We start from the raw sequence: 14420 nt of genomic DNA, 5'->3' as shown, positions 1-14420 counted from the left end.
AAAAATGTGAATAGGCCATATTTTTATTTTTCAGAAGCAAAAATGACAAGTGGCAACCTGCCATTAGGAAAGACTTTAAGGAATATCGGGGTAATAAGCTATTTATCTCATAGAGACAGTAGCCAGAGAAAGACTCTATTATCATACAGCTCTCAAAGAAAGTCCAATTAAATAAATCTCAGAATAATATGCTTTTAAGTAAAACAACAAAACAAAATATCAACAATAATACAAAGTTATATAGAATCCATAAAGTGATGTGTGAAGAGAAAGGAAAATCTGGAAACCCACATACTGAGAGTGCTCTGTTAAAATCAAGGAAGCCCAAATCCTAAAACAGAAAAAAGAAATGCATTAAAACACAGTATTTTAAGAGTCCAGTGAGGTTACCGTAGATGCACATTTTAACGTTTCATTTACTCAGGACATTTTTTTCTTTCTCTTGGAACATTGCCATATTTACTGTAGGAGATCATGTGAATGGCAGTGCAGAGATCTGCCTTCTCAATGAGCCCTTCAAGTTTTAAATATCAAATCGGAGTCTGGAATCCCAATTAAAAGTTGATCTAATAGGCCACAGAGAATGAAACTGCTTTCTAAATTGCAGTTGCTTAATTTCACCATGTTGAAAACAATCTGTATACTTTGAAAGAGACACAACAATTTACAGGATGAAAATAGGGCTATGTGAAACCACACAACCCTTCCCATAGAGCAGGAATAACAATTTCCAAAATGAAGATGCATATTGCAAAATGACAGAGTTGGTGGGGCTGAGGTGGGGTGGGCAGTGCACAGCAACCAGTGGAAGGCACAGAAGAAATGATTCGAGAGGCAGTTCTGTACTGATTAGTTGTATCTTAGTCTTGACGTCCCCAGGGCTCAACTTATTCCCTGGCAAGAAGAGACAGATGGATCTCTGAGCTTCATTTCAATATTGAACCTAAAGACTCTTTATAGGAAAAGATTTGAAAAACTTTTTGGACGGTTGAACAAATTCCTCACATCCTGACAGGGTCTGGCACTGTTCAACCCTCATGACACTAACTATAAAGCATATCTCATAATATTACTGTGAGAAGAGAAAAAAAAAATCTACCTTAGTGGCAAAAATTATACTACATATCCTATTTATACACTGCAGCATAGAAAATAAATGTCTGTTCCTTTCCTGGCCTCTAGAAGCACTCTCTGAGATAGAATCAACTGAAAACCCTAGGGCTATGGCTGTGGCCAGAACACCTGGCCTGTGTTTCTCTCTCTGAAAGCTGCTAGGTGGTTCAATGTGAACTGTCACCTAACAAGTACCCTGCACCCTACATGTTATACAGAACTTCACCACTGCAGAGGAGATAGTGCTAGAGAATCATTTTTCTACCAAAACCCTGAGAACAGCCTGACATTCTTGGAAGATTATTTATTAGAATAGACTAAGGTACAGCCCTGGAAATAAAAACCTTGGAGTAGCAGAGTTCTAGAGAATCAGAGAATTGAGCCAGGAAGACTGATGATATCTCTGACTTATCCAGGTATATTACCTATTTTTTTTTTAATTTTTTAAAATGTTTATTTATTTTTGAAGGAGACAGAGAGTGTGAGCAGCGGGGAGGGGCAAAGAGAGGGAGACACAGAATCCGAAGCAGGGTCTAGGCTGTGAGTTGTCAGCACAGAGTCCAACATGGGGCTCAAACTCACGAGCCGTGAGATCATGACCTGGGCCAAAGTTGGATGCTTAACCGACTGAGTCACCCAGGGGCCACGGTGTATTACCTCGTTAAAGCTAAGGCCAATTAATAATTCTCATGTTCTCATGGGCAGGGCCAAACTTTAGGTTAGAATAAGTACTTATTCAGGGTTGAGTCTCAATTAACCTTCAGGTTTAGGGAAGAAGAAAGAGGTTTAAAGATCATAGTGACCCCAGGAAAGCAGGACAGAAGCAAAGACTGCTGTACTGAAATGTCTACAACACATGCTTTCTCCAGAACCGTCCTATAATACTATGAAATATCTTTTTGCTTTGAAGTTATCTTTTTGTTGTGAACTCTGTCTTCTAGCCATAATATCTGCAAAGCAAGAGGGACTGAATCAGGAACTGCAGGAACAATGAGTGTACATAAAAAAGCTTTACAAAAGACTAGAGATGTTTCAGGCAAATGGAGACCTGTGTTTCCACATAAGCAAAATGAGAGGTTTATAACATTAGATGGTCTCCTTAAATTTCCTACGGTTCGCAAATTTTCATAATTTTATACAGGTGATATACTATAATAAAGATTATATATGCATATTACTTACTGTTTCTTTTAAAAAATACTTATGGATATAGCTGTGTTTTTCTAAACGTCTCGTTCGTAATACTCAGTCTTGTAAGTCTGGTTCCATAATAATCTATAATGTAACTACTTCCATCTGAAGGTCCAACAATCTAGAAGAGAAAATTTTCAAAATTACCACTTTACGAAAGATAGGTTCACAATAATTTGTGTTTACTTTTCTTGGTTCTTACTAAATTATTTCAGTAGCACCAAAATACGCTTAAACTAACTTAAGCAAATACAGCAACTCAGTGGCTCATGCAGCTGGAAAGGATACTGGAGAAGTTCACAGGATCACAAGGCCTCAAGGACTGAAATTCGGGGCCCCCAAAGGCCCTTGGTTTGACCTCCCTGCCGTTTTGCAACCCTTGCCTTCATTCTGCAGAGGCATTCCCGCTTGGTTGCCAGTGGCTCCAGATTTACATCTTCGAAGCTCAGCAGCTCCCAATAGAAAGAAAGTAAAATCTTCAGAGTTTATATACCAATTCCAGGGAAGGACTTTGATCTGTTTGTTTTTTATGCCTATTGCTGGACAAATTACTATAGTCAAGGGAATAGGATTAATATGATTGTCTAGGCCAGGCTCCCTGTAAGAGGTGAGGGAGTGTGACTGACAATCCTTCCAGAAACCACATGGAATGGAAGAGATAGAAAAAAACACATGCTCATTACAGTCATCTTGTCCACTTAATCACATTTCTGACAACCCAGTTGACAGGATCTCTACAAATTATCCTTCAAGGTGGCAATCTGCGAACAGTGGCCTTAGGAATACACAAAGACTTACCAAGGTAGTTACCCAGATGGTTTTAAGGGAATCAATTTTGAGATCCTTAATTCCCATACTCTTTGTAAAAGTGACCCAACTGATACCAAGCTATGGTGGAGATGTCGTGCTGGCTCCCCACTCCCTCCCCTCTCCCCAAGGTCCTCTCTCTAACGTGAAAACATTAAACCACACCTGCTATCAGAGCACACCTGAATCTTATGATGGTACATTGCCTCTGATGTACCAAACAAAGAGATCACGCACAATGATGGACTTCAGGAAACCTTTAATCAAGAGTCAAAAACAAAAAATCAAGAGTCCAAACATATGCTCTGCCTCATCTTGTTCAAAAGATGTATTCCCAATAACATTTTACTTTTTTTGCTTATAATTTGCTAAGGGGTGCCTTGTTGGCTCAGTCTGTTGAGCGTCCGACTCTTGATTTCAGCTCCGGTCATGATCCCAGAGTCACGGGATTGAGGCCTGTGTGGGGCTCCACACTGAGTATGGAGACTACTTGAGATTCTCTCTCTCTCCCTCTGCCCTCTGCCCCATTTGCAAGCATGTATGCACACTCTTTCTCTTAAAATAATAATTTGCTTAGATTTAGAATATGTTTATGCTGTTTTGATAGTATATCAACAATTATAATGACAACAATCCAGTAATTACAGAAAATTTTTAAATCTTTTAATTTTAATGAATAATGAAAATCATGATCATGAAAATGATCAGAAGATTTTTCAAACATAAAAATATATTACATTAGGATAAAATTCTCTGGGAGAATGGAACCAGAAGTAAAAACTCAAGGAGAGGGGTGCCTGGATGGTTCAATTGGTTAAGCGTCCAATGTTGTCCTAGGTAGTGATCTCACGGTTCATGAGTTTAAGTCTCGCGTGGGGCTCTCTGATGTCAGAGCAGACCCCACTTCAGATCCTCTGTCTCCCTCTCTCTGCCCTTCCCCCAATCATGCGAGCAGGCACACACACTCTCTCTCAAAAAATAAACATTTTTTTTTTAATTCAAGGAGAGGAGCACCTGGGTGGCTCAGTTGGTGAAGCATCTGACTTCAGCCCAGGTCAGGATCTCGTGGTTTGGGAGTTCGAGCCCTGTGTTGGGCTCTGTGCTGACAGCTCAGAGCCTAAAGCCTGCTTCGGATTCTGTGACTCATTCTCTCTGCCCCTCCCCAACTTACGCTCTCTCTCTCTCTCTCAACAACAAATAAATATTTTAAAAATTTGTTTAAATAAAAATTTAAAAAATTCTGGGAGATAAAGAAACTAAAAATTATAATGGTTAGCGAAGGGTTCATTCGTGTCTTTTTTTAAATGAATGATATTTAAAATTCTATGGTATTTATATTCTGTTGGATATATTTTAAAATTGATGTAACAGTTTTACTTAAATATGTCAATATTTGGAAACCAGAAATTACATCCTTTGCAACTATTTAAACTTATGATGTAAAACTTAAATGTCAACTTAAAAACGTGTGGAGGGTAGGGATTAAAGAAAAAAAAAAAAAATATATATATATATATATTTCAGGGGTTATACAACCAGAATTTGAAGAACACTGCTGGAGAGCATGCTTCATTTTTACAGTAAGTTTGGCTTTTAAAACTATTCGACAAGTACTGAATTGCTACAACACCCAGGCACTGTGGTAGGCATTCTACACACAACCGTGAATAAGATAGAATCTCTGCCAACAGAGAGCTTATACTAGTGAACTATAAATGTTAATACTCCTATAACATTTATAAAGAACTTATGTACTAAATACCATGCTAGGTGCTGTCATGCATTTTGACTTATTTTCCAAAGATGAAATTCATTTGGCTTGACATTTATGAATGTTATTTAAGAGTTTAATTAAGCCTTTTCAGTGGCCCAGGTCCCAGAGGAAACTACTTTGAGCATTAAGCTAAGAAAGAGAATGGTGACTAGGAGTTACAACATGGTTTGAGACTGTGTGAGGGGAACAAAGAAAAAGGAAAGCCCAGCCTGTAGAAATAAACCACAAGGCCAAAAACTACCTGATTTGGAATATGTGCATAGATTGGAACCAGGCCTTTTATCCCATTCTTTTTCTTCCTTTGCCATCTCCCCTAACAACATTTATCCTTGTTGAAAAAAAAATATTCAAAGCTGGAAATAAGGAAAATATATGATTAAGTGACCTATTGATAACATGCATCTAATAAGCCTACCTGGGGCTCCCTTACTTCTCTTAGGACCCAGATGTTTTACAATCTTGTAAAGTTAGCAGTTAACATGTAGACAAATAATAATGTTTTCAGTTTTGTTTCCTCTGTTCTATAGAGAAGATAGCCCCCAAAGATACCATTTATTACCTTCTAATACATGATCCAACTTTGCAACTAACTTAGTCATCTTATCACAGCATTTGTCTCCACTCAAACTATGTTAATTCAGCTCCTCCACATCTAGTTCTATCGAGGTAATTCCGGTCCTCCTTCCAGAGACTGGTTCAGCCTGGGCGTGGAATCTAATTCTAGCCAACCACCTATGACGCAAGTTTGTTGTTGGCATAGCCACCCTTAAGAAGATATGTGTGAGAGGAAATAATTTTTTGTCTATCTCTGAAAGTCACTGTACAACAAAGTGATGCTAGCCAAAGGACCTGAACATGTTAAAAAAAAAAAAAAGAAGAAGGAAGGAGAGAGGGAGAAATAGGAGGGAAGAAAGGAGAGAGAAAGGGGACAGTCCTTTATTACATCCTTTAGCTCTAAATCTTCAGGCGCCTGGATGGCTCAGCCAGTTGAATGTCTGACTTTGGCTGAGGTCGTGATCTCATGGTTCATGAGTTCAAGCCCCGCATCAGGCTCTCTGCTGTCAGCACAGAGCCCACTTCAGATCCTCTCTCCTCCTCCTCTCTCTCTCAAAAATAAATCTTTTTAAAAAATTAATAAATCTTAAAACTACCTTATCTCTAGATTCTTGGTATATCATATAGTAAACTATAGTACTGAAGCAAATTTAAATTGAGGTTCTGTTACTTATAGTCAAAAACACTTGTTTTCAGTGCCTCCTACATGCTACCACCAGATCACCAAAGCACAGCACTTTCTCTGCTAAAACAATTTGAAGAGCTGCCCCAAAGACAACCAAATTAAGTCACTATGGGAAAGCACTAGATGAAAGGAAAATGTAAAGAGAAAGCAGTCAATAACTAGCTGTAGGATGAATCTTCTCTGGATCTCAGTTTTTCATATCCATATGAAAAGGAACAGAATAAGTTGATCTATACAGTACTTTACAATTTCTACATCTTGTGTGACCTTGCAATTTAAATATAAACACATGTATAAGGTGTTGTTAATATACTCTTCTATGAACTATCCCATCAAAGAAGAAATTGTTCATCTGATTTAATTTTTAAGAAAACTATCTGCTGTAAAATTTTTAATTATTCAAATCCATATTCCCTCATCAAAATCAAAAATTAAATCTGTTTTTAAGCATCTTATATACACTTATGTACAATATATGTGCCAATTATAAATTCCTTTATAATGAGTACATTACTGAGTTGTTAATTATAAAATCACAAGTCTAAAAATATCCCATACTGGGAACTTTTTTACTCAGTTAAATAGGCCTATGTCCATTTGTTCATTGACAACACAGTATAAAACCTAAAATTATGATTATAAGTCTGTTTCTCTGCTAAGAAATAGCCTGAAACCAGGGCACCTGGGTGGCTCAGTCAGTTGAGTGTCTGACTTCGGTTCAGGTCATGATCTTGCCGTTCATGAGTTTGAGCCCCATGACGGGCTTGCTTTGGATTCTGTGTCTCCCTCTCTCTCTGCCTCTCCCCTGCTGGTGCTCTCTCTCAAAAAATAAGTAAACATTAAAAAAATAAAATAAAAAAATAGCCTGAGGCTAAATTCTATACCATGATGTATTTCCATTTGATAAGCTGGGGCAGATTTCTGAAATCTATGGGTCCAATTAATGGAGGTTGCTACAAATCTTCATCTTCTAAGAAGGGAAACAGGAGGTCCACTACACTGTGGGAAGCTGTTTTGTACAATGGGCATCAACGTCTCTTGCGTGAGAAGCCTTAAAACCACAAGAAAGCCACGTCAAATACCTCTATATTAGATTCCTGGGGCTACTATAACAAGTTACCACAATCTTTAGTGGATTAAAAGAATAGAAATTCACTCTCCCACAGATCTAAGACCAGAAATCTAAAATCAAGGTATCTCCAACAGTCCCACGCCCTACAGAGACTCTAAGGGGAGAATCCTTTCTAAGCCTCTTCTAGCTTTTGAGAGCAATCAGCACTGCTAGGCATTCTGTGGCTTTTGGCCATATCACTCCAATCTCTGCCTGTGTCTTTACAATGCCTTCTTTTCTGTGTCTGTCTTTTCCCCTTCTGTCTCCTATAAGGACACTTGTCATTGGATTTAAGGCCTACCTAGATAATACAGGATGATCTCTTCATATCAAGATCCTTAACTTAATCACATCTGCAAAGACTCTGTTCCCAAATAAGGTAATCCTCCCAGGTTCCAGGGACTTAACATGGGTATCTTTTGTCCTACCACGCCCTACTTCTGTGAAAATGGTGGAGGTTTGAAGGAATTGAGTGGAATTTAATTTCTTCTTTAATTTGTTTCTGATTGTCTTCACCATGAGATTTTATTTGCAGCTTAAGTGCAAAAAAATCTTGAATTGTTTACTTAAAAGGATAGGCTTTTCTATAGATGCAAAGTCTATAGCAAAAAAATAAATCAGGAAACCTAGAAATACATATTAAAGTTAAGAATGTTAAGTGGTCACCAAATTCCCTGCCTTTTTTTGTTCTTTATCTTCTAATCTCCATTCTAATTCTAATTCCTGCTCATACACCTAACCACACAAAAAATGAACATACACTTAATTTGGTATATGAGCTGAATACATGTTTATTTTAAAAAAAAAAACATGTTCTTTGAATATGCTTTTTTAATTTATTCAGATAATATTGTTGTGGATCTTGTTCAGTTTTAAACTGTTTTCATAGTATGCTATAATTTTAAGACATTTCCATATGGCATACGCACATCTGGGTAAGTGCTTATAATTGCTGCCTAGCATGAGAATGCATCCATTCTCTTATCAGTGTTCACATCTAGGTTCATTCCAACTTCCTGCTCCCACAAACAGGCTACAACAGACATCTCTGCTCATGTCCCCTTGTGGAAGCAATACAAATTTTTTAGAGTAATTGCCCAGAAGTATTTTTTTACATATTAGTTATTCAGGTGATTCTGTGAATCACCTATTAGTTTACTGTACTCATTTAACTATTAGGATCTCTATCTTGTTAACTTGCAGAAATTATTTGTATATTCCACATATCAATTCCTATTGCTAGTATCCTTTTATTTAGTCTATTAAGTGTTAATTTGGTCTATGTCCATGACATTCTTTTTAAAACAGAATGTCTTAATTTTAAGGTAATCATATTCAATAATTTTTTCCCTTATGATTTATGTTTTGAGGATCTTGTTTAAAAAAATTTTACCAATCTAAGGTCATGAAGATATTCTCCTCAATTAGCTTTTTTTTAAAAAAACATTTATTTATTTTTGAGAGAGAAAGAGAGAGAGAGAGAGAGAGAGTGTGTGTGTGTGTGTGTGTGTGTGTGTGAGCTGAGAAGGGGCAGAGAGAGGGAGACACAGAATCTGAAGCAGGATCCAGGCTCTGAGCTGTCAGCACAGAGCCTGATGTGGGGCTCGAACCCACAAACCGTGAGATCATGACCTGAGCCGAAGTCTGGTGCTCAACCGACTGAGCCACCCAGGCGCCCCATCTCCTCAATTAGCTTTAATGTAAAAGTTCCTCTTCTCCTAGGTATACATCCAAAAGAACTGCACAGGGGCTTAAATAGATACTTGCAAACAAATATTCATAGCAAAAATTATTCACCATAGCCCAAACGTGGAAACAACCCAAGTATCCATCAACAGATGAATGGATAAACAAAATGTAGTATATACATACAATGGAATGTTCTTTAGCTATAACAGGGAATGAAGTTCTAATACATGCCATATTATCAATGAACCTTGAGAACATTATTTAAAGTAAACTAAGTCAGACATAAAAGGACAAAAATATGATTCTACTTATATGCAATATCTAGAATAGGCAAATTCATACAGGCAGAAAGTAGATTGGAGGTTACCAGGGGTTGGGAGAGTGGGAAATGGGGAGTTACTCCTTAATGGGTACAGAGTTTCCATTTCAGGTGGTGAAAAATTTTGGAAATAGACTGTGGTGACAGTTGTACAACATTCTGAATGTAGTTAATGCCACCAAACTGTGTAAGTTAAAAAAGGTTAAAATGGCAAATTTTATATTATATATGGATTTATTTTTTACCAGATCAAAAAAGAGCTTACTTCATTTGAACTTTATTAATGTTATAGTTTTGTTTGTAAACTTTTGATTTTGTTAGTGGAAAATGTATTTTGTTTGACTATATTTAAGTAACATTCGAATAAAAACAAATTAATTCAAGAAAAAAATGTGGTTACCTGTAAGTACTCCAATATCTGAACTTCAGCAATAGCAATCTATGCCCTTGCATATAATGGCTTTGCATTGTCAACAAAGTCATACTGGCTTAGGTAACTCAAATTATTTTACAAATTTAAACGTTATGCAGAAACTAAAAAGGGAAAGGAAAAAACTGAGAACACTTTATACAACTCTATCAATGCACCATTTTTCTATATAATGCACTTAGGAGTTTCTCCATATTAAGAATGCAAGTTCAATACTGGCAAGATCAAATCATCTCCTAAAGACCTACTAACCTGGTGAAAAGTAAAATGACCCCACTGTCCGCAATTACAGGATCATGATGCAATATGTATCCATCCTAGTTCTCCCCCAAAAAATACATGTATATTCTTTTAAAAGTCAAATTACATTTCTGTGTCCATAGCTGACTTCTGCGTGTGGTTAATTTTAATATGAGGCTATTAAAACTCTGATTAGTCACATTTAAGCACCAGGGCACCTGGGTGGCTCAGTCAGTTATGCTTCTGACTTCGGCTGAGGTCATGTTCTCAAGGTTCGTGGGTTCCAACCCTACATTGGGCTGGGCTCTCTGCTGTCAGCACAGAGCCCACTTGGGATCCTCGGTTCCCCTCTCTCTGCCCCATTTCTGCTCATGCATGCTCTCTCTCAAAAATAAAAAATAAACATTTAAATTTTTTTAAACATTTATTTATTATTGAGAGACAGAGAGACACAGAGCGTGAGCAGGGGAGGAGTAGAGAGAGGGGGAGACACAGAATCTGAAGCAGGCTCCAGGCTCTGAGCTGTTAGCACAGAGCCCGACGTAGGGCTCGAACTCACAAACTATGAGATCATGATCTGAGCTGAAGTCGGTCGCCTAACCAACTGAGCCACCCAGGTGCCCCCAAAATAAACATTTAAATAATAAATTAAGCACCAAAATTCCTACATAGTGCCAGAAGTTATACATTCAGACCCCTTGACTTCATCTGATTTAAAGACTTGTTAGTATAAATGCTTAATAACCAATATCAATATTATTCCTCAAGAAATGAGTAAGATTCATATATTATATATCTCTTGAGGAAAACACAGCTTTGGGATGATTCTCAAAACCAGTTTAAGATACTCTTTACTTTTTGAACATTCCTTTAATTCACTAAATAAAAATCTGCCCACCTGATAAATGAACTAAGTGAAATCTACCTAGTTAAGGTCACATGACAGAGCAGAGGCTACACAAATTATTAGTCTCCTCAGTTTTCTAGTTTATTTCCCCAATAAATCACACCAGGGTTAAATAAACAATACAGAGAGCTATTTGAAAGAACTGAGATCTATAAAACGTCTACTGCTTTTTATATATTGCTGTCCAACATCTAGTGAACTATCAAGGACTTTGATCCACTTTTCCAGCACTGGTAACAGATTTAGGGTGATTACATGGTTAGTCCTTTTTTTTGATCAATAGTATGTGTGTCCCAGGGCAAGGATGTAGGTTAGGCATTGGACGAAACAAACTGGCTTACACAGAAGTGAACCAACAACTTAAGCCTTGCTTATGTTCTACACTGAAAAGTATAGGTTTTTAAAATTTTTAGTAAAATTCAAAGAATTTAAACAAGATAAAATCAAGATAACTCATTTTTATTTTAAGCCTGCAGTTCTCAAGGAAACATTTTATTTCTGATAAGTGGGATCTTATTATCAGACCACTTTGGGGATAGAGTATAAGTTTCTCTAGCGCAGGACCTCAACTTATTATACCTAACTGGTACTCACTAAACCCGTTTTCCCTGATGGCATAAAACCTACTATTTATAGTTTATCGTATCCAATTTTATTTTATTACCTCTCAAGTGACACCAGGAAATTTAGAGCTTTAAGGGCCTAAAGAAAAAAAAAAGCACTTTTAAAAACTATCTTTTTTAGCTTCTCACTTTCCCCATAATTCTACACAGCCACACTTTTCACAGGGTGTACTGCATTCAGTTCAAATCAGCCAAAACTTCTGATGGCATACTCTTGGTTTAGCAAACTACCAGTGCTATAGGGAATTCTAAAAACTTTTTTTCTTTTTTAAATGTTTGTTTATTTTGGGGGTGGTAGGGGGAAGGGCAGAGAGAGAGAGAGAGAGAGAGAGAGAGAGAGAATCTGAAGCAGGTTCCACACTGTCAGTGCAGAACCAGATGCAGGGCTTGAACTCATGAACTGCAAGATCATGACCTGGGCTGAAGTCGGACACTTAACAGACTAAGCCAGCCAGGTGCCCCAAAAACTTTTCTTTTTTTCTAAAGAAATTTATGAGTGAAAAGTCAAACCTGGTGTTTGAAAGTTAAAAAAAAATAACACAGAAACAATATATAATGCAGTGCTAAAAAAAATTATCTATATTAAATGCCAAACTAACAAGATATTTTATACATTTTTAAAATTAATTAATGTCTTGAAATTATACTGCTTTTGTGAATTTCTACTATTTACATAGTTTATTAGTCCCTTAAGGAGATATACTCTGTAATGCTAATAGGAATAAAAATGAAAGTAATTTCTTCCATGATGCATAGAATTTTTTAAATTGTCACAAAGCACCGCTGATGTACTTTCTTCCAACAACTTTCTACATTCCAACTCATATTTCCATTTTCCCTCTACCCATCCCCATCTTTCTGATTTGTGGCCATCTTGTCTCCACTTAAGAGAGGAAACATTCTTTTCTTTTTGTTTGGCACAGTCCACATCAGTGGTTTTGGTATTGTTAAAAATGTCCAAATTGTGTAAGTAAGGAAAGAAGTTTAAATGAAATCAAAATATTCTCGTACTTATTCTGATAAAAAAATTAAATGCCTAATCTATCCATCATGACATACATATAAAAATGTATAAGCACAAAAGAATGTTTATTTTAAAATCCTCAGAACTGCCTTATAAATAACTATATATATATATTGTAATTATATACAACAGCTACTTATAACTGAAAGACTGTATGCTACACACATATCACTGATTTAGATTTTTGTTGAATGCACAAAAAAGCTGAATTAATTCTATGTATTGTTTCATACTATTAATTCACACTGCCATTTCCATACTTTTTAAGAACAGAAAAAGAAGAAACTTCAAAAGTTTATTACATAAACTCATTAAAGTATTTTCAATAAATACAGTGACATGTAAAGCTTACTTTAGCAATATATACATTATACTTTATATTATTTTGGTTCAAAGTTGAAATAACTAGACCTATATTTTTAAAGAGGATTTTCCTAGATTTTTGTTATAAACACTGTGAAGCAAGTATGTTTTTATAGGTCTTGAGTTCATGCACAATATGTTTCTGGGATCACAGCCCAATAGAAAAACATTGCTATTCACTGGGGAACAATATTTAATGGCAAAAAGAGAAAAAAAAAAAAAAAAAAACCAGAATGGAGAGAATGAGAAAAGAGAATAAACAAAAAGATGATGGACAAATGTAAAAGGTCTATGAGAAATTGGAAAAAATATATTTGGGACAAAAACATTAACATAGTTTATAATATTTATACTAAAAACATTTGATTTGCTGAAAAAATAATCCTTAAAAACTAAAGCAGTCAACATCACATGTTAAGTATATTAAATGTCATGTAGAATAAGGCTATATCTCCTATTTTGGCTACATTTGAAAACTTATATTTTCTCCAATCTGAAAGCGGTCTAAAACTAAAGTGGCAATACCTATTAACATGCCTTACTTAGAGAAATTTACTGCAGAAATTCAAACACTCTAATTCTGCCTCAATATTTCTTAATGCAATAGTTTTAATTCAAGATCTTTAAGAAACAAACTATTTGTTCTCAAAAGTTCAGGCATTCATGTACCAGAAAGCAGTAGCTGAATCAAAAAACTCCATAATCTGATATAAATAAAGCTATAAAGCAATGACGTCACCAAAGAAAGAACCTAGTGTGAAAATATTACCTAATGGGTTTCAAAGACATTGAATTATGGATATCTTATAGAATCCCAATAATACATTAAGTTCCTTGGATCCTCATTTGAAGTGAGAAATCCATTTCCAAGCATATGTGCACAAGTACCTTAGCCTCTTCATGCCTGCTTGCCTGTCCCACAGTCAGAGAAGGCAGGATATTTGGTTAGGCATATGTTTATGAATAAAGACAGGAAAATTCCAACTTTGAAACCAAATATTTTCCTTGTTTAATTCTGGTATCTTATTGGTCCATATGCTGCCTCCTCCTCACAGTATGGTACCCTCCTCACAGTATGCTACCAAAATCTCCTGGATTTTGACTTTCTTTTAAAACATAAGGATTAACATGAAGCAGACAGAATTGAGGAGTGGAAATATTGTATGAGAAAGAAGACCAAAACTGATGATGCTCTACATACATAATGACACACTTGCTGAAGACATTAGGTGCTCCATAAATGCGTACTGAAATGCTGTTTTGTGACATTTGTTGTGATAAATTTATCTCCTTCTCTAATTTAAGAATCCTCATGAGTTAACCACCACCAGTTCAGGGTAATTTAATGTAAAACATCTGGTGGTCCTTTTAAATGCTACAGGATAGCATTTCACAAACTTGCCTGCCTCCACACCAGTGCAGCAGGAGAAAATGAGGTTAACACAGAGAAGCAGAGATGAGTGTCAGGGGAGTCCCCAAATACATCATTTGATCCTATGGATTTAGTCTTGCCCAAGACCAACCCATTCCTAGATTTTCTTTTTTCTTTCTTTCTTTCTTTCTTTCTTTCTTTCTTTCTTTCTTTCTTT

At 36.2% G+C, this 14420-nt stretch overlaps 1 protein-coding gene across 3 annotated transcripts in view; it reads right to left on the bottom strand.

Annotated features, from left to right (window-relative positions):
• Nucleotides 1-14420, bottom strand: part of TM2D1 (TM2 domain containing 1) — a 92846-nt gene that overhangs the window by 45089 nt on the left and 33337 nt on the right. For 2 of the 3 annotated variants that reach the window (XM_049618579.1, XM_049618578.1), the window contains exon 6: nucleotides 2296-2425. In XM_049618579.1, coding sequence (XP_049474536.1) covers nucleotides 2315-2425 — 111 coding nt within the window. In that variant the 3' untranslated portion in view covers nucleotides 2296-2314. Of the gene's footprint in view, nucleotides 1-5; nucleotides 332-2295; nucleotides 2426-14420 lie in introns of those variants that run through there. The other variant, XM_049618576.1, reaches the window with a different exon arrangement.

This window comes from Panthera uncia (assembly GCF_023721935.1).
Source record: "Panthera uncia isolate 11264 chromosome C1 unlocalized genomic scaffold, Puncia_PCG_1.0 HiC_scaffold_4, whole genome shotgun sequence".
NCBI lineage: Eukaryota > Metazoa > Chordata > Mammalia > Carnivora > Felidae > Panthera > Panthera uncia.
This window is presented reverse-complemented; position numbering and strand designations above follow the sequence as displayed.